This window comes from Phaeoacremonium minimum, assembly GCF_000392275.1.
Source record: "Phaeoacremonium minimum UCRPA7 unplaced genomic scaffold PA7_03_scaffold_194, whole genome shotgun sequence".
In the NCBI taxonomy this organism is placed as follows: Eukaryota; Fungi; Ascomycota; class Sordariomycetes; order Togniniales; family Togniniaceae; genus Phaeoacremonium; species Phaeoacremonium minimum.
In genome coordinates, this window is record NW_006921101.1 from 6,097 (window position 1) to 27,622 (window position 21,526).

Here is a 21,526-nt window from a genome sequence, read left to right on the forward strand (position 1 = left end):
CCCCTCCGCGCGGAAATTTTGGTGCGGAAAAGGCTGGGACTTGGACTTGGATTGAATGAGGTGACTCCGTATCGAATCCACGACTCCCCCACCCTGACGAGGGAGAAAAGCGACGACAGACGCATATCTCGCTGGAATTGAATCATCGAGAGGTCGGAGCAATCGACAGTGCAGGCAGTTACTCAGTCACTCAGTCACCCAGCTGCTCACACTGCCCTGCTCCCCGTCTGCTGCGCACGCGCAGATCCAACGACTGGCTCCATCCTTCGAGCCCCGCGCCCGACTGTCTGGCAGTGTCTGTGTCGGTGACTGTCTCTTGTTGTGGCAGCCGCATTCCAGCAGCATCCCATCCCTCACATCCCTCTTCCGCGACAACCTACCCCTCCATTCTCCATTCTCGGGCCTGTGTATTGCGTACCTCCTCTTGCATATACAAGATACGGCTCGACTTGACTCGCGCTGAATCGCCAGCGAGGAGTCTGTGTTGCGGCACGACACACAACGCGGTAGCGAAGCGCCTTCTTCGGCGGATGGAGAAGCCATGGCCGCACCATTACTGAGAACGAACACCGCACCCGTCTACCCACACTCTGCAGACGGCGTCGCGCGGCTGCAGAACATGAGCGTCGGCAGCACCCCTCGGGCCAGCCAGCTCTCCGGCTCGACAGCCTTCACCTCGACGACCTCCCTCACCTCCCTCTCCAGTGCGGCGACTATCGTCTCACCCCCCGCAAATGGCCAGGTCGTGGCCACCAGCAACATCATCAACCAGAAGGCCGACGCCTCCAGGTCGCTATACCAGATGTGCGTTGCCCTCAAGCAGAGGCTGGGCCAAGTGCCCGGGTTCGAAGGCTACCTAGACCAGCTGGCCCGATGGGAACAGGAAGACACGGAGGACGGCGGGCCGGTAGAGAGCGTCTGGAGCCTCCTGCGGACGGGCCACCCGCTGCTCATGATCTATAACACATTGGAGCCGGAGCAGCGACTCGAGGTCGACCAGACTAGCGCGTCCGAGGAAAAGAGGGCGAAGCTGGCCATTTTTAAGTTCGTCCAGGCCTGCTTGAAGCACTTGAACATCCCCTCTACCGAAATGTTCGTCATCAACGACTTGACGGGAAATGACACGACGGGTTTTGTCAAGGTAAGCTATCCTGCCTAATCCTAATCCTCACAGGAGCTTGCTTCGCAGCTGGAGAAGCTCGCGCAATCTGCGGCCACACTTCTAACATTGTGTTGTGACAGGTTCTCGGTGTAGTGAATCTCGTTCTTGACCAAGCAGAGGAGAAGGGAAAGCTGCGAACAATTCAACCATATCCCGAAGATGACACCCCAGCCCCGGCTGGCAAGCAGATGAGCTACCGCGACCACATCGTACGAGAACTCGTTGATACGGAACGAAAATACGTCCAGGATCTAGAAAATCTCTACGACCTCAAGAAGGCACTGGATCAGAGGGGTGTCATTCCTGGTGACATTGTTCACCAGATCTTCCTCAACATTAATGCTATCTTGGACTTCCAACGCCGTTTTCTGATTCGTGTCGAGACGACAAATTCGATGCCCTCGCAGAGGCAAGAATGGGGTGGCCCGTTTGTGGCCTACGAAGACGCTTTCAGTATTTATCAACCCTTTATCGCGAACCAGCGGAAGGCTGCCCAGATTGCTGGTCAGGTGTTTGACAAGATCCAATCTGTGCAGCATCCGGTGGCGTGCGACTTCAACACCCTGGATGGTTTTCTTCTGAAGCCCATGCAGAGATTGGTCAAATATCCTCTGCTGCTGAAGGCAAGGCATTTCGCACACTGGAACGTGTTTCAAGGGCTAACAGCTTTTAGGATCTGCTAAAGAAAAGCGACGATGAAGCGATCAAGGTGGATCTAGCTCAGGGCATCTCCTCTGCCGAACGATGTCTGCAGAAGGCAAACGAAGCCGTCGACCGAGACCTTCTAGATGAAGCCCTGGATGAGCTGGTCCACCGTGTTGACGACTGGAAGAATCACCGAGTTGAGCAGTTCGGGAGACTGCTATTGCATGGAGTGTATACTGTTGTCACGGGCAAGAGCGACCAGGAGAAGGATTATGAGATCTATCTCTTTGAATGCATCTTGCTTTGCTGCAAGGAGGTTGCACAAAATAAGAGTAAGGATAAGAAGGATAAAACGAGGTCGACCGGCCCCAAGGTCCGGAACAAGAACGCCAAACTACAACTGAAGGGTCGAATTTTCATGACTAACGTCACCGAAGTCTTGTCCTTCGCCAAACCAGGTACGACTACCTTTCAACAAATCACAAGGTCAAGACTGACATCTTTAGGTTCCTACACGGTGCAAATCTGGTGGAAGGGAGACCCGGGAGTGGAGAACTTCGTGATCCGGTTCCAGAATGAAGAGATGATGAGGAAGTGGGCGGCCGGCCTTGACGCGCAGAGAAAGGAGAATGCGCCACAAGTCACTACGAGCCCTGACCGGCCACCACCGACCTTTGCGTGGATGCAGAACCAGATGGGAGACATGGCGAACCCTTATGCTCAGCAAGACGAGGATGACGATGACGATTATACCCCCCCTACCTCATCAGGCTATGGAGCGCCGCCCCCGCAACCCATCGTAGGAACCATGACCCGGAATGCTTCTAGTACAAGTCTTCGACAAAGGTCGGCCACGGGAGAGAGCACACAATCTCTGGCCGGTATCGCACGAGCTCCGCCGCCGCGGTACCCCTTACCTCAGCCGCCCGGTCCCTTGTCTGTCCAGACGCAAATGACTGCTCCCGCGCAACCTTCTCCTGGACCACGCGGAGGAGACTCCTACTTCTCTCCTATTGGTGAATCACCGGTGTCATCAAGAACAAGCACTGCTTCGAGCATGTTCCCCGGAAGCGCTGGCTACCCCTTCCCGAAGACTGGCACCCCGCAGCCCGGATGGGGAGAGGACAACAACAGGTACACAGCTCCAGCGATGCCTCGTGCTCCATCAAGAGATGGTCCCTCGCCCGTCAACGCGTATGGTATGGTAGGACGGAATCCCCGCGGCCCTTCATTGCCAGTGATGGCGTCCTCGGCCATAACGCAAGCGCAACGCAGCAGATCTTACTCGACGCCTGATATTAATGGACAGGCGATGCCCATCCGCAGGACCGAAAGGGGCGGAAGCCAAGGAGTCCCGGCCGTACCAGGTATCCCACCCCATCTGCATGCGGCCCATGAGAGGCATGATAGCAATATTCCGAGGAGCCAGACAGGAAGCCCGAGGAACGATTTGCCGATCCGAGCTAATACCCAGAGTCCAGGTGTCCAGAATCAAAGGCTACAACAGCAAGGCATGGGCGGCCAAATGGCTCAGTTCCCAGCCCAGCCACTCTACCCCAGACAGAATACACCAGGCCCCTCAGGAATGGCACCGGCGCCTCTTAACCTCAACTCTGAAGCAGTACGGATGGTGACCCCAGGACTAGGAACCGCTACCCAACCCCCTCCGAGCGCGAGCCTCCCGGACCTACCCATTCCGACGCAGCTGAAGGTCAAGGTCAACTGCGACAGCGGCAACTATGTTACCCTCGTCGTTGCGTTCAACATCACCTACCAGTCCCTCATCGACCGGATTGATGCCAAGCTCGCGAGGTTCACAGCATCCAGTATTGGTAAGGGCAATCTGAGGCTGCGCTACCGCGACGAGGACGGTGACTTCGTATCGATTGAGAGCGACGACGACATCCAGATTGCGTTCCTGGAATGGCGAGAGGGTGTGAGGAACATGTACAGCGGCGGCGTCGGCGAGATCGAGCTCTTCTGCGTCGGCGAGACCAGCTAAAGTGGGTTACGCATCAAGCGACCTTTCGAAAAATCTCATATCCGGAGCATGTCCATTTCGTCTTTCTGCATCAACAGGCGCCCCGGATTCCCAGGAATATTATATCACCGATACCAAATATCACGAAATGGCAGATCTGACAGGTCATCACGGCTTACTCGATGGAACACTTGCGCTACTCATCTCGAATATCACATAGACAGACGCACCGTTCGCTCTTGCCCCTTCTACACGAACAGATCCACAAACATTACATACAGCGCCAAGCCTGCATCCACTGGATAAGGCTTTCTTCCCTCCTTTCCTCCATCACATTCTCTTCTTGAAGATATTACATTTTGTTTACTTTCCTGGCCTTTCCGGGAACTGGCTCCTCTCGTTTTGATGAATGAATGGGATTTATATCCCAGGTGTCTTGGATTGAATTATGTAGGACGACGGAGGACCTACGATTACGATTCTACGTCGACGACACGCACGCTCGTTGTTTTTATTCTGATTTTTGAAGTCTGCTCCGTCTATATTCCCTGAGTGACTGACCGGTGTCAATCTTTACGCTCGGGACTTGTTTATGGAGGGGAGAAGCTTTGGTTTAGATGGAGTCTTGTCCAGACTACTATGATACTGCGCATAGGGGAGGGTGTGGGCGCAAGTCTCGTCTGTTTATTTATCTGTCTGTCTGTTTGAAGGAGGCGGTAACAGCTTGAAGTAAAGTCGAAGAAGATGAGGGCAACAATACCCAGTGGCTGCAATGAGGAGAGGGGAGTGTGAGACTCGGAGATGGCTCTGCCTTGCTTGGCTTGGTTAATGCGAGGAGCTGTTGATCTGACCCGCCCGAAAGGAGAAATGAGTAGGAAAGGGGATATGGCCGTGGTGTGCCTGTCGGTTCTGGGCCTGGCGACGATGATCATCCAGATACTTTTGTGTTGTTTTTGCTGCGCATTTCAAATGCACGGGACCCGGCGCTAGTTACAGGCGGTTCGTTTAATTGATGTGATTGTTCTTGCCCCTTCATGTTTCACTGACTTAATCATGGTGCCATTGTGACTCGCTTCATGATAGAGACGTTTGAATTCGCATCATGGGCCGACTGGGTGAACTTGCTAGTGTTTTGATATGGTGAAGACCCTGCAAATGGTTCTATACATTTTGTATATCGTACATATTGTACACTGTATCGTGATGACATAAAGGGACAGGTATGGGCGTATCTGACCCAGCTTCTCCTTTCCTGATGAAGATTTCCCTGCAAAACGCCGAGTGTGGATGCTACTATTCCTCTTCCTCCCTCTACCGCTTGAGGGTTGCTCTGATCGGTAGCCGCACCCTCTTCGTGTAGGCAGCCTGTGCTTCTCTGTCCGTCTTTCTTTCTTTCTTGAAATAATATCCGGAGGGGTATATATAATCGCGGCCCTCTCGGGTCAAGGCACTTTTCTCCAGCTCCCTCTCCGCAGATCGTACATCCCCTCTCCCCTGCTCACAGTCGGACTGGTCCGTCGCGCCACGATCCCGTCCGGCCCGCTTCGAATTTTTCGAATCTACTTGTGTTTCCTCTTCGGCTCAATGTACTTCTGCATCCGCGCCAGGTGGTAGTTGACGGTGTTCTTGCGCTTGTCCGTCGGCGGCGGCGAGTCCATGCACTGGCGCAGGGCCTGCTCGACGACGGCGCAGCCGGCTGTGTTGTAGCCTGAGGAGGCCCAGCATGCTGTTCAAGCAGCCTCGTTAGCTCGACTGGACTTGAGATTTGGAAGACTCTGGGATGGGAGGTAAAGAGAGGGCTCACCTAGCACGGAGGACATGATCGTCACGCAAGGGTTGCCCTCTGACTGGTTGGGGTTGCGGACGCGGAGGGTGCGCAGAGGTGGGAGACGCATGGGCTTCTTGACGGAGGACATGTTTGGTGGTCTGGAGGGTGCGCGGGGCCCTCAACCAGCTGTGATAAACGCCAGAAGAGCCTTTGGCCGTTATATATGCATCAATTGAGGGACTGAGTCCTTTTCCGCGTTAGGGGCTTGTGGTGCGGTCGGTTGTCGTCGCTCACCGTTTGCTGGCCTGATCAGCTCTTCGAGCTTGAGCAACTATCTTGAGATCGCCCGAGATTTTTGAGGTCACGTGCCCTCAAGGTAGTCCCTTTAGGTTGGTGTGGGTCTCGGTCTAGCCATGTTGGGGCGGCTACAGTGGACTTACACCTGATTGGCCCAAAATACCAAATGTCAACAACAAAAATGTAGGTGTCTCTGCTTGCCCGGCGACCATATCTCAGACCCGGCCCTGACACCCACCACCTACTTATCTGCTGCACCAAAAACGCGTCGTCTAGAGAGCATACCTGCCAGACTATGTCGTGAGGGCACAGACTTCCTTTATACAACTGCTTCCAATTTTACATCTAGTGAAGAACAACACACAGATACATACATGCATCTTTGAAGAAACTATCAATTTCGTCTTTGTTTACTCTAGGCAGTCCTCTGCTAAGCTATGGGGAGCTCACCATTCGCGGGCAGCGCTGCCTCGGCGTCCGCCCCGCAAGAGGAGCCCAATCTCAAAACCAACACATGGCGAGAAACCAGGTATATACCGACTCTTCTCTTCCTTCTGGTTACGGACCCTTCTCTTCGAGAACTAACAATTGTATGTTCCGCTCAGCGACATGATCACCGCCGCGAGCTTTCTGCCCCCCTCGGCACCCAACCCCAAGCCGTGGCACCGCGTCCCCGTGCCCGCTGCCAACCCTCGCTTGGGCGAGCGCAAGATCTGGAAGCGCTTCGGCCTCCTCTGCCCGCCGTCCAACGACACCACCGCGCTCGCGGAGCTCCAGAGCCAGGGGCACGGCTCGAGGAAACGCGCCAGGACAGGAGGCTTTGTGCGCGCGTGGGGAGACGCCAGCTGGGACGTCGCGGGGATGGGACACGTGCCGGACGGCAAGTGGGATCTGGTAGAGGCGAGAGGTGCGTTGAGGCGCGATGCGAGGCGTGTAGAGGGGGGCCAAACTGATCGGGATATAGTGTCCGTTACCGCTGCGAAGGAGGCTGCGAAGAGGCCTGTGATCTATAGGACGAAGCGAGGGTCGTTTGACGGGGAGACGCTCGCGTGGGTCCCGAGGAAGAGGCACAATACGCGCTGGCCGATCGAGCAGCCCAAGAAGACGGGCCCCATGCTGGCGGAGCTGCAGCCTTTGGTTGAGTTTGAGGTGCCGACTGCTGATATGGAGAGCAAGATTGTGGAGCCAATTGCCGAGCCGGTGGACAATAAACAGATGCGAAGACGGTCGACAAGACGCCTGAGCAGACGGTTGTCTCTGGCGCCGATTGAGGAGAGCCTCGACGAGGCCCCGGTTGCTGGTTCACCTGTCAAGGCTACGCCGTACTACTCTTCGCCGCTGAAGAGATCTACTCTACGACACTTGTCGCCGACCAAGGTCTCGATGTCTCCGGTGAAGGAGTTCACAATCTCTGCGACGCCTTCAAAGGTTATGATTGGCAGGCCTGACTTTAGGATCATGTCTCCTATGAAGTCTCCCATGAAGGGCAGTAGTTTGGAATCGATTGCCGAGGGGGAGAATACCAGTACAGGCTCCTCAATTGACGAGGAACAGACATTACCAGCCACTACAGGTGTATTGCCCCCTGTCCTTTTTGATCAACCTCAACCAGATGTCGTGACCGAGCCGCAATACGAAACGAGGCGGCGCGCCTCTTTGCACAACGCGAGGCGCAGCGGGCGACGCTCTAGTGGCGTGGAGAGGCTTCTCAACTTTGAGACACACAAGGCTCCAAACCGCCGGCATAGCTTCATGCCTCAGGATATTGCCCAGAACGACGTGAAAGGCAGGAGGCATACTCTCGATGTTTTCAGCGTCGGTGCAGACCAGATTACGGTTCAGGTCACCTCGCCGGAAGAAGAGAAGCAGAGCGAGACCGGGCCAGAGCCAGCTATCAGCGAAGTAACCACTACTTCTTCGGCCTGCGCGCAAGACGTGGCAGTTGATGTTGATGTCCGCACAAACCTTGATATCTTCGGCAATTCGCCGGTGATGCAGACGAATTCGCCAAAGCGTGCCACGGATTCAATCGCCGAGAGAATGGCAAGCTCGCCAATCAAAGCGAAATCAGCCGCATCATCGTCCAGGGACCAGGATAAAGAAACTTTCGACTGTGAAAAACTGGGGAATCTCGGTGGCATTCCAGATGCTTTGGGCATCAGCCACGAGGCACCCAGCCGTTTGGCGGCATCTGACCAGGCAGCCACCACATCCTTTGTTGATAGCCACCCACAACAAACTTTATCACCCTTTGAGAAACCACACGAATCTGGAACAGCTGATATCGCTCTCGAGAGCTCGACATCTGCACCCTTACCAACACCCGATTCACTTGTTGACCAGCAGCAAGACGCCACTGCTGGTATGAGTGAGCACACTCCTGAACCTATTTTGATATCCGACAAAGTTGTGTCTGTCTCCCCTCAATCTAGTCTCACGGATGACGACAAAGAAATCGACTTGGCCGTCTCGCGCGATGAAGGCTCAGCTGCTGCATTTGCACTGACAGACGGAGATTCTGCCAGCGAGGAGGATGACACCATGTCTGATATCAACCCCGACGAGGATATCTCAACTGCCTTGCGCGTCGACGCGTATGAGCCTACTGTAGCCATGGATCTGGACATGACGGGACAGACGAACGACGTTCAAATGGAGGACACCATAGATGCTGCGCATGACTCGTTCATGGTGACCCTCAAGTATGATGCGGACTCGGAAATGGCAGTCAGTGTCTGCAAGGGGGAGCAGATAACCCTTCCTGGAACGCCACCGCAAGAAAATACTACGTCACCAACCGCGCGGGAAGGAACTGGACTTGGCCACAATGAAGCTGTACCCGAGACTCCGCAAGCTGAAAGCCCAGGCTTCAAGCCGATCAATGGTCGCCAACGATCAGTCTCCAAGTCACCTTCTCCGCCTATCCAGGAAGTCTTGGAGCAAGAAGAGGAAGATGACATCGACATAGGCATGGGTGAGGCAGATGACCTTATCGATGAAGATGTGACCATGACTGTCGAGTTGGAAGTCGAAGCTCCCCTCGAGGAATCGACCCGTCTGAGCCTTCACGAAGACTCCGAGACCGAAATGCTACGCAAGTTTGTCACACGCGTGAAGGCCGATAAGGACGCCAAAGCGGCGGCTGCTGCCAGAGCTAAGTCGCGACCCAAGCGAAGATCGGGATCGACCGGCTCAATCACCTCGGCAACTGGCTCACCAATCCCTAAGATGGATTCATTGACAGTTCTGCCAAGTCAGCGCCGGCCATTGGGGGCGAAAGATCTAAACCAAAGTCCTAGCCCTGGCAAGAAGCGAAAGCCTCGTGAGGCGGTGGATATCGACTTCTCAAAGGAGAATGATCGGCTTGCCAAACCATCTCTGGAAGATACGTCTCCCCCAAGACCGAAGAGGCGTAGAAAGAGAATGGAGGTGGAGACTGATTCCGTGTTCAATCCGGAGATGGATCCCACTCAAGACCTGACAGAGAAGGGCTCAGTGCGACGATCAACACGCACTCGGCAGACTCGCATTCCTCTCAAGCCTACAGCTCCCTCTGCTAATGGCGCATTATCGCTGATTCCTGTACGACTACCGGGATCGTCGGGGATGATGCAGGATCTGGACATTGGGCCTGTCAGCGGTCTCAATCTGGCCTCACGTCATCGCAACGAAGAAAAGGACCTGGCTACCGTCACGCGTGTCAATACACGGAAGAACAAGGGTAGCTCTGTTCCGCCTCGGGCGGTACTTGCCATGCAGATGGATGATCCTACCGCTTGGAAGATGAGGGAAGTCAGAGCTGTCCATGATGCGCGAGAGGCTCGCTCTACTGCCGCAGGGGGAGGTGAAGGGGATGCCCAAGTCATTAAGGTCAAGAAGGGTGTGCGCTGGGACGAAACTCTGGCCAGAGTTCAGGGTGAAGACGGCACTGAGGTTGCTGTCTCGAAGACAGTGACGGTAGCCAAGATCGAGGAGCCAGAAGTCGAATTGAATCCCCCGAAAGCGCTGGAGGTTGAGCTCCCTGAGCCATCTGTTGTTGAGGACAAGGAACCTGTGGTGGATACGTCGAAGGAGGCCGAGAAACTTGAGAAAGCTGACAAGAAGCCACCCGTGCGACGTACAAGAGCATCGAAGCTTCAGCAACCAAAGGCCGTGACGAAGCCTTCTTCCATACCTCCACGCCCCACAACCCCTGCCCCTGGCGCACAGCCAAAGCCTGTCGCGAAGACCGCTGCCACGGGAGGGTCTATGGCGCGAATGGCGACTCGCAGAACCAAAGTCGCGAATCTGGGCATGAGTGGGAATGGCACACCGGCACCCAAGCGTCGAACTCGAGCTTAAGCATTGCATTGTCTAATGAGTATTCCATGTTGGCCATAGTAGCCACTATATGGGATGTCGGAGTATTTTGTTCGATTTCATGAATTACTGTTGTTGGACGAGAGCGTGGTGTTGTACGGCTTTGAGCATCTGGCCCATTGCTGCCAATGCGTTCATTGATTGGGATTAGGATTAGCATGTAGCTGAGCAGTTTGTAGATATCAGTTCTGATGTATGTTGACTGGAGTATCGTGTCCTGTAGCGTATCTTCTTCTGGCATCCTCCCACCAATGATAGTCTTCTCGGACATGCTGACCTTTGTCAGATCGATTGCGAAGTCCGACGATAATGTCAATTGTGATCCGGGGATCGGAGCAGCTCCAGTGTGGGGTAGCTTGTCAGTATGCTACGGCGTGTCTTGCCCGATGGATGGCAGCTTATGTGTGATAGCCACCAAGCCGCAAGTGGAGTGAGCTTATCTTACACGACTGATATCGGCTCCTTTGGCATGATGATATCAGAGCGTTCGATGAGCCAACTTCGTTTTCGTGAATTCTTCCATCCTTCACACTTTAAACTTCCACATCTTGCTTGTATTCCTTGCTAACTACCCCATTCTGTACTACATTCTGATAACCCTGTCTAAGATGTCGACAATGACGACTGTCACAGAAACACTCACTCTCCAGAGTCACAACCCACCAGTCCCGGCCAAGACTGTTTTGGGCAAGCTACGATATGTCGAGGCCGGACACATTCCCGAAGCGAGCCCACACAACTTCCATCTGCCAGACATTACAGAGTTCCGCGATGAGCGGCTCCTCCCTCTCCACGACATGCGGCCAATCCCGACGGTGGCCCAGCTACCTGGCGCCGTTGATCATGCCCAGCTATATACACATGGATTCACAGCCGTGAATCACCCGGTCAGCCTCCATTCGTCTCCTTACAGTGTCTCGTCATGGAAAGAACCCGAGGTGCTGAGGGAGCACTACATCCCGGAAACCGCGGAAATGCTTAAGCAAATCACGGGCTGCAAGACCGTCATCACCGAATCGCTCCTGCTCAGATCTGCTGTCTGGACAGCGCAGGACGCTCTCGCCACGCACGCAGGCCACGGCGACGCGCCAAAGAGCGCCGCGGAGGAGGCCAAGGCGAAGGAGCTGTCCAAGCTCGAGACCGGCTTCCCACAGTTCATCGGCTTCAACCCGACGCAGGGCGGCGCGAGCCCGGCGCCGAAGATCCATCTCGACTACGCACCCAACGGCGCGCGCACTCACATCCGCAACTTCCACCCGGATCTTGCCACCGCTGCAGCGGATATCATCCGCGCCGAGGATGCACTGCTCGCGTCCGGGAAGAGCCTCAAGGAGAGCTATCGCGGCAGTGACGGCCCTCGCTGGGCGCTGTTCTCCATCTGGCGGCCGCTGAAGACGGTAAGACGAGATCCCCTGGCACTAGGCGACCAGCGGACGTTCAAGGCGGACGACTACGTGCCCGTCAACGTGAAGACGCCGTATCTCGGCCGGCCAGGCACGGAGACGCATGACTCGGAGAGCTACGTGGCGAGATACTCGGAGGGCCACGAGTGGTACTGGGTCGAGGAGCAGAAGCCGGAGGAGGTACTTGTTGTGGGCCTGTTTGACAGTGATATGGAGAAGGATGGCGGCAAGGCGTCTGGCGGAACGCTGCATTCGAGCGTGGACTTGCCTGGGACGGAGAACGAGGAGGCGCGGGAGTCTCTGGAGTTACGTTGTTTGTGTATTTGGTAAATCATGGGGAATCGCATCGAGGGGTTGCAATGAAATTGACGACTGCTTCGTGTTTTGCTACAGAAACTGTAATCTTATTCTCCAAACGTTGTAGGAGAGTGAGTGTTTGGCATCTAATTTATGTCAGAAATTTGTTCAGCTTAATCTAGTGTTCTTGTCGTTGCGAGTTTCTTGTGTCTCAATTCTCATTTGTTAAAAAGTATTTAAACGCTTAGATAATTGAAGGTTGGAGATAGGATATGTGTCTACGCACCGTGTTATTGATCGTGAGCATCTTGTGTATAAAGAGCTTTAATGTGCATACCAAGGATCAATATGTACAATACAAATCATTTGATCTTAATTGCCATTGACTCTATCTATATCGGTCAGGCTTTTGTCTCTTGTCAAAAGACCCGGTTTCAGCTGCTTTAGATTCTCCAATTATTTCCAGCGGTTGGGTCTGTCCTCATAAAGGCCCCTGCAGGATAGAATCCTTCGAATTTACCTGATTGGCTAACACTCTGTTTAAGGACATGAAACGGTAGTCGTATCCATTGCTTTGCCTCCCCCAATTTTGTCTCTCTTCAACCAAAATTCAGTCGTTGCCCAAGCAAATCTTCTCGCCTGGCCGTTGATCATGTCGCAGCGGCTTTGGGAACAGCTCGAGGGACAGTTCGAGATATTGATCCGCGGAAAGCCAAAGGAGGTGGTTGTCGAGCAGCCAGTTGATTTGCCAGTCTGTCCAGTCCCGCCTCTTAGCGCAAGACCTGAGCTACATCCGGAATCGCATCCTGATACCGAGACACTAGGATCGATCTGTGAATGAAAATATCAGTGACAGCACGTATGACTACGAGCAACTAGATACCAGCACCTCTTCCATTCGTCTGCTTGAGCTGTTTCCGGGAACGAGACAAGATGACATTGCTTGCCGCCTGTTCGAGTGTCGCTTGAACGAGCAGCATGAAGCGTACGAGGCTTTGAGCTATGTTTGGGGCGATACGAAAGAGTTAACGCCGGTCAGAGTCAATGACAAGACTCTCATGATTGGAAAGAATCTGCGTACAGCACTCTTGAATATCCGCAAGGTCGACGAACCCCGTATTGTCTGGGTGGACGGCATCTGTATCAACCAGAGTGAAGTGCGCGAAAGAAATCATCAAGTTTCCTACATGTATGAGCCTTCTGGCCTCACTCCTCATACAATCTTCATTCTCCTTGTCCTTACATGACCTCTCCTTTCACCTTGTATCAAAACAAGATATTTACTAACCCCTATTGTTGAAGGGATGAAATTTACCGAAATGCAATTCGCACCATTGTCTGGCTCGGGGACGGCGACCCAAAGTACACAGAGAAAGCATATAAAATGCTTGAAGAACTAGCTACTGTGGCTCATTCTCGTCGAGATTCGGGGCTGGACTTGCCCTCGGCTCAAGAGCCTGCATATCTGAACGACATAACACTTTCACTCTTAGATGTCAAGCTTCTTGAAAGCCCATTGTCTGAAAAGTACCGCGATGATAGCAGTGTCTTACATCTAGCGTACGCAGAGTGGTGGGTCCGAGCCTGGACAATTCAAGAAATTCTTCTGGCGTCACAAGCAGTCATCGTCACGGGCAGATATGCTATCGACTGGGAGAAGTTCTGCACTGCGATAGATTATGGTCTTGCCATTGGGATCTGGAATCCTGTCAATCTTGGTCTCATAGTAAACCCTATCGTGGTACCATACGTGTCCATGCATGCTCTGAGGCTGAGGCGGCGTTCGTCACAAATGTCCTCCCCCGACAACTCATCACCCGCAGCAACAGCTCGAGCCTTTCTGGAGCTACTAGTTCACTGCAGATTCCGAGATGCTAGAGATCCACGAGACAAAATCAACTGTTTGCTAGGACTCGTGCCTGGCAACCAGAGCAACGACTCGGGGAAAACACTCCTCGGCATTGAACCGGATTATGCGTTGTCAGTCCGAGATGCCTTTTGCAAGGCCACACGCCAACTGATCCTTCAGTCCGGAAACCTTGACGTTCTGGGCGCCTGTCTTTCTACAACCAACATGGATCTTCCCTCGTGGGTGCCAGACTGGACCATCAGAGACCACGCTCCTCGCCCAATGATGCACGATGCATTAGGACCTCCGCGTCACACGCATGCAACAGGTGGTGACAGGATAACATCCTCCTCACCTCGGTTTATCACTAATGGTGATACACTTGTGCTTTCTGGTCATGAGGTTACAAGCGTTGCAGCCGTTGCGCCCATCCTCCGTAGGCTGATAAGTGATGTACCCAAATTCGAACCCCTGAAATTAGGCGACACCCTAGCATCGCGCCTGGCTCTCCTACCAATCGTTCTTTCAAGACTCGGCACCTTGTATTCGATGCTCGCCTGCATCGTTCCACATCTTGGCGTCTTTACTGACTGGGAAGAATTTGCTCGAGACGTTCCGCCCACGAATCCGCAACCTTTACCCCCTGGTCCAGGCGAGGAGAGTGATCCTTTAGCCATATACTGGCAGACATTGAGCACTGGAGCTCTGGCCCCCGAAGGCAGAGCGGCGACGGCGCGTTTGTTTTACGCATGGCGTGCCAACCTCAAGCCAATCAGCCGCTTACACAGGTGGCAGATTGACCGCGTGTCCCGACCGCTGGCATTCGTAGGATACATAAACTGCACATGGCAGCGCTACGCAGAATTCGCACAGTTCCTGGAGATGGCGTATGAAAGGCGGTTGGGACGGGGCGCAAATGGGTTTCTGGCTTTGTTGCCTGCAGGGGCTGAGATAGGGGACCGGATAGTGTTTGTAAAAGGGGGAAGAGTGCCGCTCGTTGTCAGGCCTGGCAAAACGGAGGGCACATATAATTTTGTTGGAGAAGCTTATGTGCATGGTATCATGGATGGGGAGGGCTTCAATGAGAACAATTGCGAAGACATTCGCATTGTTTGACCTTGAGTGGAGTGGAAAGCATAGCATAACCCGAGGAGTTGGGCCTCACCTTGTAAAGTCGCTCAGAACAAAACAAAAAATTTGAGCCTAGGCTCCTCTGCCAGACAGCACATTGCATGGCTGTTCAAAACAGGTGCCATATGTCGTATTTCATCATTTTTTCTCACAGCCTCGTCATGCCTAATATTTCAGGTGTCACTGCATAGTCTGCCTAGGCAGAATTGATATCGGAGAGCCTTATCACACCTTGAGCTTAGAGTGTCTTTTCCGTATTTATTACAATTTGGTCAAAGGTTTCTTAAAGCTTTCGTGACATCTGCGGCGAAAGAGAACAAAAACCGGAATGGCTTCAAATGACACCCATGTATACGCGTCCGCTCAGGACGGCAGCGACACTCCACTGGAAATTACAGCGTCAGTTGTAAGCCTTCTGACTTTTGCCTATGCTCTAGCCGCAGGCTTGTATGTATCCTATCGCACCTTTGCCAACACGCGGGCCAGTTTTGAACAGTTGCGACAACGCCTTGACGCCTACGAACGTGAGCTTCGGGCATTAGGCGACCAGATCCAGGACGAATCCAAGTATCGACAGTCTTTCGATAGCTCACACGCTCTGGAGCTATTATTAATTGAATCGGATCGTATCAAATCAGAAGTTGCTAATGCGCATCAACACTTCAAGAAAACACACGAAGCACTCGATTCCCTAGAGAGGTCAGCCTTGAGGAGCTATGGTGATAATCGATCATTCGTTTCCCTATTCAGCTACTATTTGCCATTCGACATCCCGAATGCAGATACATGGGTAAAAATTGTGTTTTGGTGCATTTTACCAATATATACATGCGTTATCATTGTCCTCAATTTTAGCGTGTTGTTTATCAATGCTTGTTTGCTCTTGGATGCCAGATGCTTGATTGGAAAAGTGCGGTTATTTGTGAGACAGGAGGAATTGATAGAACTCATGGGCAAAACCGAAGATATATTCCGTCAGGTCAGCATGGACATATCAAGCTGGTATGAATCTGGTTGCTTTTACCCTTATGGTTGTAAGTTTCACTGACTTGAAGGCTTTCAGGCGTGTCACCCAACTTTATACAATTCTGCGCCATGTGGGATATGGTCTTCACGACCATCTCTCCCATATAGAAAGAGAGGTCCATGATGTTCATGATCATCTGAAGCCTAAGAGTGATAATCCCAGCAACATTGACAACTAATCTAACACGCTAAAGTATTGAAAAGCTGAGAGCTTAGTGCAACCGTCTAAACTTAGATATGATACCAGCAGCAACGTTCAGGTGGGAGACATGGAAGGTGCTGACCCTAATGACGCGTCCGTGATAAACGGTTTGATAGGTAATCACTAGTACGTGGATACCAACTATATAGAAACATGGAAACGAACTCGTTATATGTACCTAGACGGATTTTGAGAATAAATTGCATGATACTGGCTACTGTGACGGAAAAGACAGTGGGTGTGAGGTCTCGCTGTTTATATTACCATTACTCTCTAGGTTCATTACTTTAGAAATATCAGATAAACCAATCAAATACACCTTTGAACAGAGCTACCTATCTATACAAGACATCTTGATGAGGCAGGCGGGTGGATAAGAAAATTGTCAACCAACCAGGACACGCTTGTGTTCGTGACACCATCAGCCAATGTCAGCCAATGTTGGTTCTTGACGCTCGTATCATTGACCCATGCATTGGTTCCATTGCTCGCGGTGATGTGATTATACCCGTAATCATTCGCATACTTTAGCAGTGGCTGCAACCCGAGTTTCGTGAATCCATCAATTCCCAAGATCCCATACAGCGTTGTGATGGGATCCCACGTCTCGCGCTCGACGGACCCGCGAGTAACGTACCATTGATAAGCTGAGACTGTCAAAGAATCGACGGACGGCGTCTGTTCCATCAATGGTCTTTGGCCAGAGTAGATGCTGCCTCCTAGTTCACCGCCGGAGAATGTCACGGCCACGGTTCTTGGCCAATGATCGAGAACGTAGGCCGTGCTATTGGGATCAGTTCCGCCGAAATTGTACTCCCAGCCAGAAGGGTACCTTCCACCCATGATGATGAGCTCGCTGACCTTGGCCGCTAGGAGCTCTCGACCGCCAAGCGGGCTGATGTGGTCCGCATTGGATCGGAGAAGATCCGCAATGTTGGTGAGGAAGCCGATGGAAATGAGATGGAGACTTTTGTTGCTTGCTGCAGCGAGAACCTTACGATAGAGCTCGACGGGCGTTGGGGCTAGGGAGGCGTTGGTGAGAGTTCCCGGCCAGTTGTAAGCGACCTTGCTGGCGTATTCACCCCTTCTACATGTATGAACCTGTGTGAGTATTTGCCACATTTGGTTGAGAAGGTTACCTTGAACACAACGATAACATACACGTATTCCCAATCATCAAAAAAGGTTTCATCCGTTAACGGACGGATCGCAGCGACTGGTACATCGCCGTTACCGAAGTGTGTGCAAATGGCCTAGTTTTCGCATTACCTCTTAGTATTTTGTGCAGTGAGAGTAAAGAAGGAATCATGGAGACCACATACACTAGCAGCCGGCGCCCCATACTTTGAATGCGTATTGATTGCGATTCCCTTGATATCCGCGAGGCCGCAGTTGTGCAGCACGTTAGCGATAGTCAACGCGCCAACATCGTCAACGTCGCCAAAGAGATCTGTGTCAATAATGATGGGCTGGCCACCTCCGCGTGATGGTTTTGCGGCTGCTGCTGCAGTGAGGGAAAGGAGGCTGCTAGAGAACAGCAAGAATGCGGTGGGTGTTCGGGCTCGCATCTTTAGGATTAATCCGTGTATACCTAACGAAGGTGCTGTGGCTTACACTGGAAGCAAGGCGTGGCAAAAGTCTATTTATTATACATCGTAATCTCACAAAGGACTCTCACTGAGGTAGATCTAGGTTTGGTATACTCGCTGCGGAGGGATCCGAGCGATTGGTTCACACTCAGTATCGATGGGTTTCAGAAAAGATCTTTGCCCGAGATCTTGTCAGATCTTCAACCATCATCATAGATATGAGAATCAATGTTATCAAAAACTCGTCTTGTTATCGCACGACAAGATCTGGAAGCCGATGCCCGATTGACGAGCCAGGGGTTATTTGTCGGGTTCAGATTGATTTATTCCCGTACGACGAATTATGCAACATGATTGGTCAATACGCCCGGTTGGGTAGCCGGGCAATGATAGCTTTATCCGCTCATCATTTTTGTACAATACGATACAGAATAAGACATGATCCAATACGTTAGTAGTGCATGTAATATATACAACACCGCATTGGTATCTACTTAAGCTCTCTATATGCTTGAAATAGATCGATACGTTGACGAACTTAATTTCTCAATCAACTATCAGATCCCGAATCACTAGATCTAAAGACTGTCCATCATTGACCGCGAACACGCCGTTTACAGGTCCAGTGAAATCCAGATTGGTCAAAGCGTTCGTGTCCAATGTTCCGGCAAGTTTCCAGTCGGCGTTGGGACCTTGACTTTCTGTATAAGATGCGCGGTATTCCTACTCACTATAGAGAATTTGAAATCCTAAGCTCTGTCTGTGTGGGATATTGTGCTTGGATATTGAGTGAATATTCTTCGCCTTGTTGAACACTTCGAAGACTACCGCAGACTCAGAAGCATCATCATATATCCTCAGGAAGCGGAAATCGTCTTTGTACGAGGCCAAGCCCGCCTCAAGCTTGCTTCCCCATATTTCTGATTGAAAGATCATCATCGCCGCACTTCTTCCTTGAGTTTACGCTGTTATTTGCCTATAAATGCTGGCGAGTCTTTTCTTGTCTGTCATGTCAATGTTGCTAGTCGTGAGGGTGATCGTGTCGGCTTCATCTATGATTCGGTGCTTTTTAGATCTGCGTCGCGGATATAAAAAAAATCTTTCATTGGCCTAACTGTAAGAGTGCCTCTCTATTCACAGATGATAGCGCATTGGGGTCTGGTTCAACATGGTCAATCCGAGGCCACTCTCCTTGCGGTCACTGCACTGCGGTGATGAACGTTTCCCTTTCCAGAACATGTTGACCACTCTTATCTTTTCTCACTGCGAGACATACGGCCCAAAGTCTGCCTGTCCCGTCTTCGAACACCTCCAAATGTCCAGTGTGCTGACTATAACTCTCCACTCCAAGAGCTGTCAGAATCGGATTCTTGAAATACGACTGATAAGGCCCCCAGACATTGTTCGATCTCGCAACTGTAATCAGATGTTCTTTACAGCACCCTCCCTCTGAAATAAGGAGGTAGTACCAGCCATATGCTTATCAACTTGCTCTCTTGTTAAAATTGATGAAGTATTTGTGTTCTAGGACCTTCTTATGAGATTCATTCACCGAAGAAGAATAAATACTTGAAACTACTTTGCCTAAAGTTACAGCTGTCGCCCGCAAATGCCCCATACCTACAGCACAAACAACAACTGAGTAACTCGAAGGTGTTCTGAAGCTATTCCCTGGGTCTGAAAAAAATATGGACCAACGGCCACGATAGGTCTATGAGTTCATGCGGTGCTCTACCTGAGGAAGAGATGCCATGCTCCCTCTGGAATCAGAGCCAAACATCATCTCGTCCATCTCACTCTTGTCGTCAGGGAAGACGAGATTCAGAAAGACACCGATGACGGCGGCAACGATGAACGGGGTCTCTACAACGAGATTGAGACCCTGCTCAAAGCCCTGCAGGTGGACGTTTGATCCGCTGTAGTCAAGTATCCGGTTGAACCACGTCGGGGTGACGATGTCGATGAATCCAATGCTGAGCGCGACGGCTAGAATGAACCGATTCCGCCGGGTATACTGGACCATTCCAAGTATTCGAATACCTGCTACAACGATTGTGCCATACAGGAACACTTGCATCCCACCAAGGACCGAGGGTGGCATGGCCGAGAAGACGGCGCCGAATTTGGCAAAAAAGCCCATGAGAATCAAAAATACGGAGGCGGCCCAGCCGGCGCGACGAGACTGCGGAAGGTCGCTGTTAGCACAATCCTTAGAGAAAGGAGAACAAGATGTCTCTTACCGCGCATCCTGTAAGGATAATGACACCGTTATTGCCGGCCTGTGAAACCATAGGCCCCGCGGTGCCTAGGGCACTGATCAGACTGCCCAAACCATCGCATAGAATTCCACCCTGGATTCGACTATTGAATTCGGTGCCCTCGACGTCGACCCCAGATATCTCAGCCGTAGCGAGAATGTCCGGCATACAACTCACGCCCTGGCAGATGAACATGATGAGTAATGGAAGAACGAGGGCTCCATCGACGGAAAATTTGAACGTATGAACCCAGAGAAAAGTGACTACAGGGGCATCGTCGATATTTTCGCGAGACCAATATCCAGTTGCACCAGAGATAGCACATCCCACCGCGAGACCGACCAAAATAGATGACGATTTCATGAGAGGAGCACCAAATTGCTCCACCAAGACAATGGCAAAGAAGACACTGAAGCCCAATCCTATTAGCTTGGGATCTGCCCAAGGAAGTGGCTTCGGAGCGGCAATGCTCGGACACAGCGCGTAGTAGCCCTCGCCGCCATTACAGTTGGAGGAGCCAGCCCAGTTTTGCATACCGTTGCCTATTAAAAAGACACCAACTAGTAGCAAGAGGGAACCTGTAATGATCTTTGGGAAGATCTTATTGAGAAGCCGAGGGGGTACGAGCGACATGGCGATCTGGATAGGGACTGTACAGAGCATTGTGCCCAGAAATGCCCCCCATGCATCCGGACAAGGAAGCTGTGTTCCATCCTCAGCAACTGGACACGTTCCGTTGCTATAGCGCATGCTGGTGTATGAAAACGCAATTGGAATGATGTCGAATGTCGGACCTACGACCGACAGAAGACCCGTGCCAACGTAGAAAGGGCTACCCTTGATATGAAGCCGCGTAACCTGGATGGCCGTGGCAATGCCCGTGGTGATGAACGCTGCCGACACAAGGTATGAGATTTGTGCTGGAGCGAGATTGAACGCACCGGATGCTACGGCTAATGGCGGCGACACGATCGACCCGATCATAATGAGCGCATGCTGTAAGCCCAGGATGATGGTCAAGAGAATGGGAACCTCGTCATGCAGGCCGTAAAAGGGGATTGCATTTTCCTTATACCTCCTATTGAATGGAGGAATGTTTGGCGTGACAAGGTACCAATAGTCGTAATCCCCAAGCCAGGCGTCTCTCGATATGAGATACGCAGAGACTTGGGCAACCTTGTCGCGGAAGCCGACTTTGGCAATGGTGCCCAAGGCAGCTGGTTCGTACGTCAATGTGGGCGAGCTTTGCACGGCCATTTTCTGGTCCTCTATTGGCGTCCTGGGAGCCTCCATGGATGATAGGACTTAAAAAGGCTGCGTGTACAACGTATGAATATCGGTGTCCCCAAAGGTTCAAACGGTCAAGGGGTTGAATAGTAGTCCTAGTTTATATGTTTTTCATTCACAGTATTGGGTTCGTCATCGGTGTGTCGCGACGAATGAATATCTATCAAACCCCATTTTCAATAGACTTATGTCCGACTATTTAAATCGCTGATCGCTCACGGATTTATCGCGGCTTCCATACTCCCGTACGAGAACCAAACTCTTGAAGTAGC

The 21,526-nt window shown here is 52.0% G+C and overlaps 5 protein-coding genes across 5 annotated transcripts; 2 read left to right on the forward strand and 3 right to left on the reverse strand.

The window, feature by feature from the left end:
- Window positions 1–541: 541 nt before the first annotated feature.
- Window positions 542–3,809, forward strand: UCRPA7_2761 (putative rho guanine nucleotide exchange factor scd1 protein; the record flags this gene model as incomplete). Its single annotated transcript, XM_007915334.1, has 5 exons — window positions 542–1,141; window positions 1,243–1,761; window positions 1,836–2,265; window positions 2,314–2,941; window positions 3,479–3,809. 5 exons carry the CDS (start codon window positions 542–544, stop codon window positions 3,807–3,809), a joined length of 2,508 nt encoding a protein of 835 aa, XP_007913525.1.
- A 1,538-nt stretch (window positions 3,810–5,347) lies between these two features.
- On the reverse strand, window positions 5,348–5,704 carry UCRPA7_2762 (putative 37s ribosomal protein mrp10 protein; the record flags this gene model as incomplete). Its single annotated transcript, XM_007915332.1, has 2 exons — window positions 5,348–5,496; window positions 5,593–5,704. The coding sequence occupies 2 exons, from the start codon at window positions 5,702–5,704 to the stop codon at window positions 5,348–5,350; spliced, it is 261 nt and encodes an 86-aa protein (XP_007913523.1).
- Window positions 5,705–6,462: 758 nt separating this feature from the next.
- On the forward strand, window positions 6,463–11,945 carry UCRPA7_2763 (putative ga4 desaturase protein; the record flags this gene model as incomplete). Its single annotated transcript, XM_007915329.1, has 4 exons — window positions 6,463–6,760; window positions 6,818–10,097; window positions 10,499–10,574; window positions 10,821–11,945. 4 exons carry the CDS (start codon window positions 6,463–6,465, stop codon window positions 11,943–11,945), a joined length of 4,779 nt encoding a protein of 1,592 aa, XP_007913520.1.
- A 4,185-nt stretch (window positions 11,946–16,130) lies between these two features.
- UCRPA7_2764 (putative inosine uridine-preferring nucleoside hydrolase protein) lies at window positions 16,131–17,688 on the reverse strand (the record flags this gene model as incomplete). The annotated part of the gene is made up of 4 exons (XM_007915331.1): window positions 16,131–16,203; window positions 16,758–17,207; window positions 17,282–17,373; window positions 17,443–17,688. The coding sequence occupies 4 exons, from the start codon at window positions 17,686–17,688 to the stop codon at window positions 16,131–16,133; spliced, it is 861 nt and encodes a 286-aa protein (XP_007913522.1).
- Window positions 17,689–19,420: 1,732 nt separating this feature from the next.
- Window positions 19,421–20,630, reverse strand: UCRPA7_2765 (putative purine permease protein; the record flags this gene model as incomplete). Its single annotated transcript, XM_007915333.1, has 2 exons — window positions 19,421–19,891; window positions 19,950–20,630. The coding sequence occupies 2 exons, from the start codon at window positions 20,628–20,630 to the stop codon at window positions 19,421–19,423; spliced, it is 1,152 nt and encodes a 383-aa protein (XP_007913524.1).
- Between the last annotated feature and the right edge of the window lie 896 nt (window positions 20,631–21,526).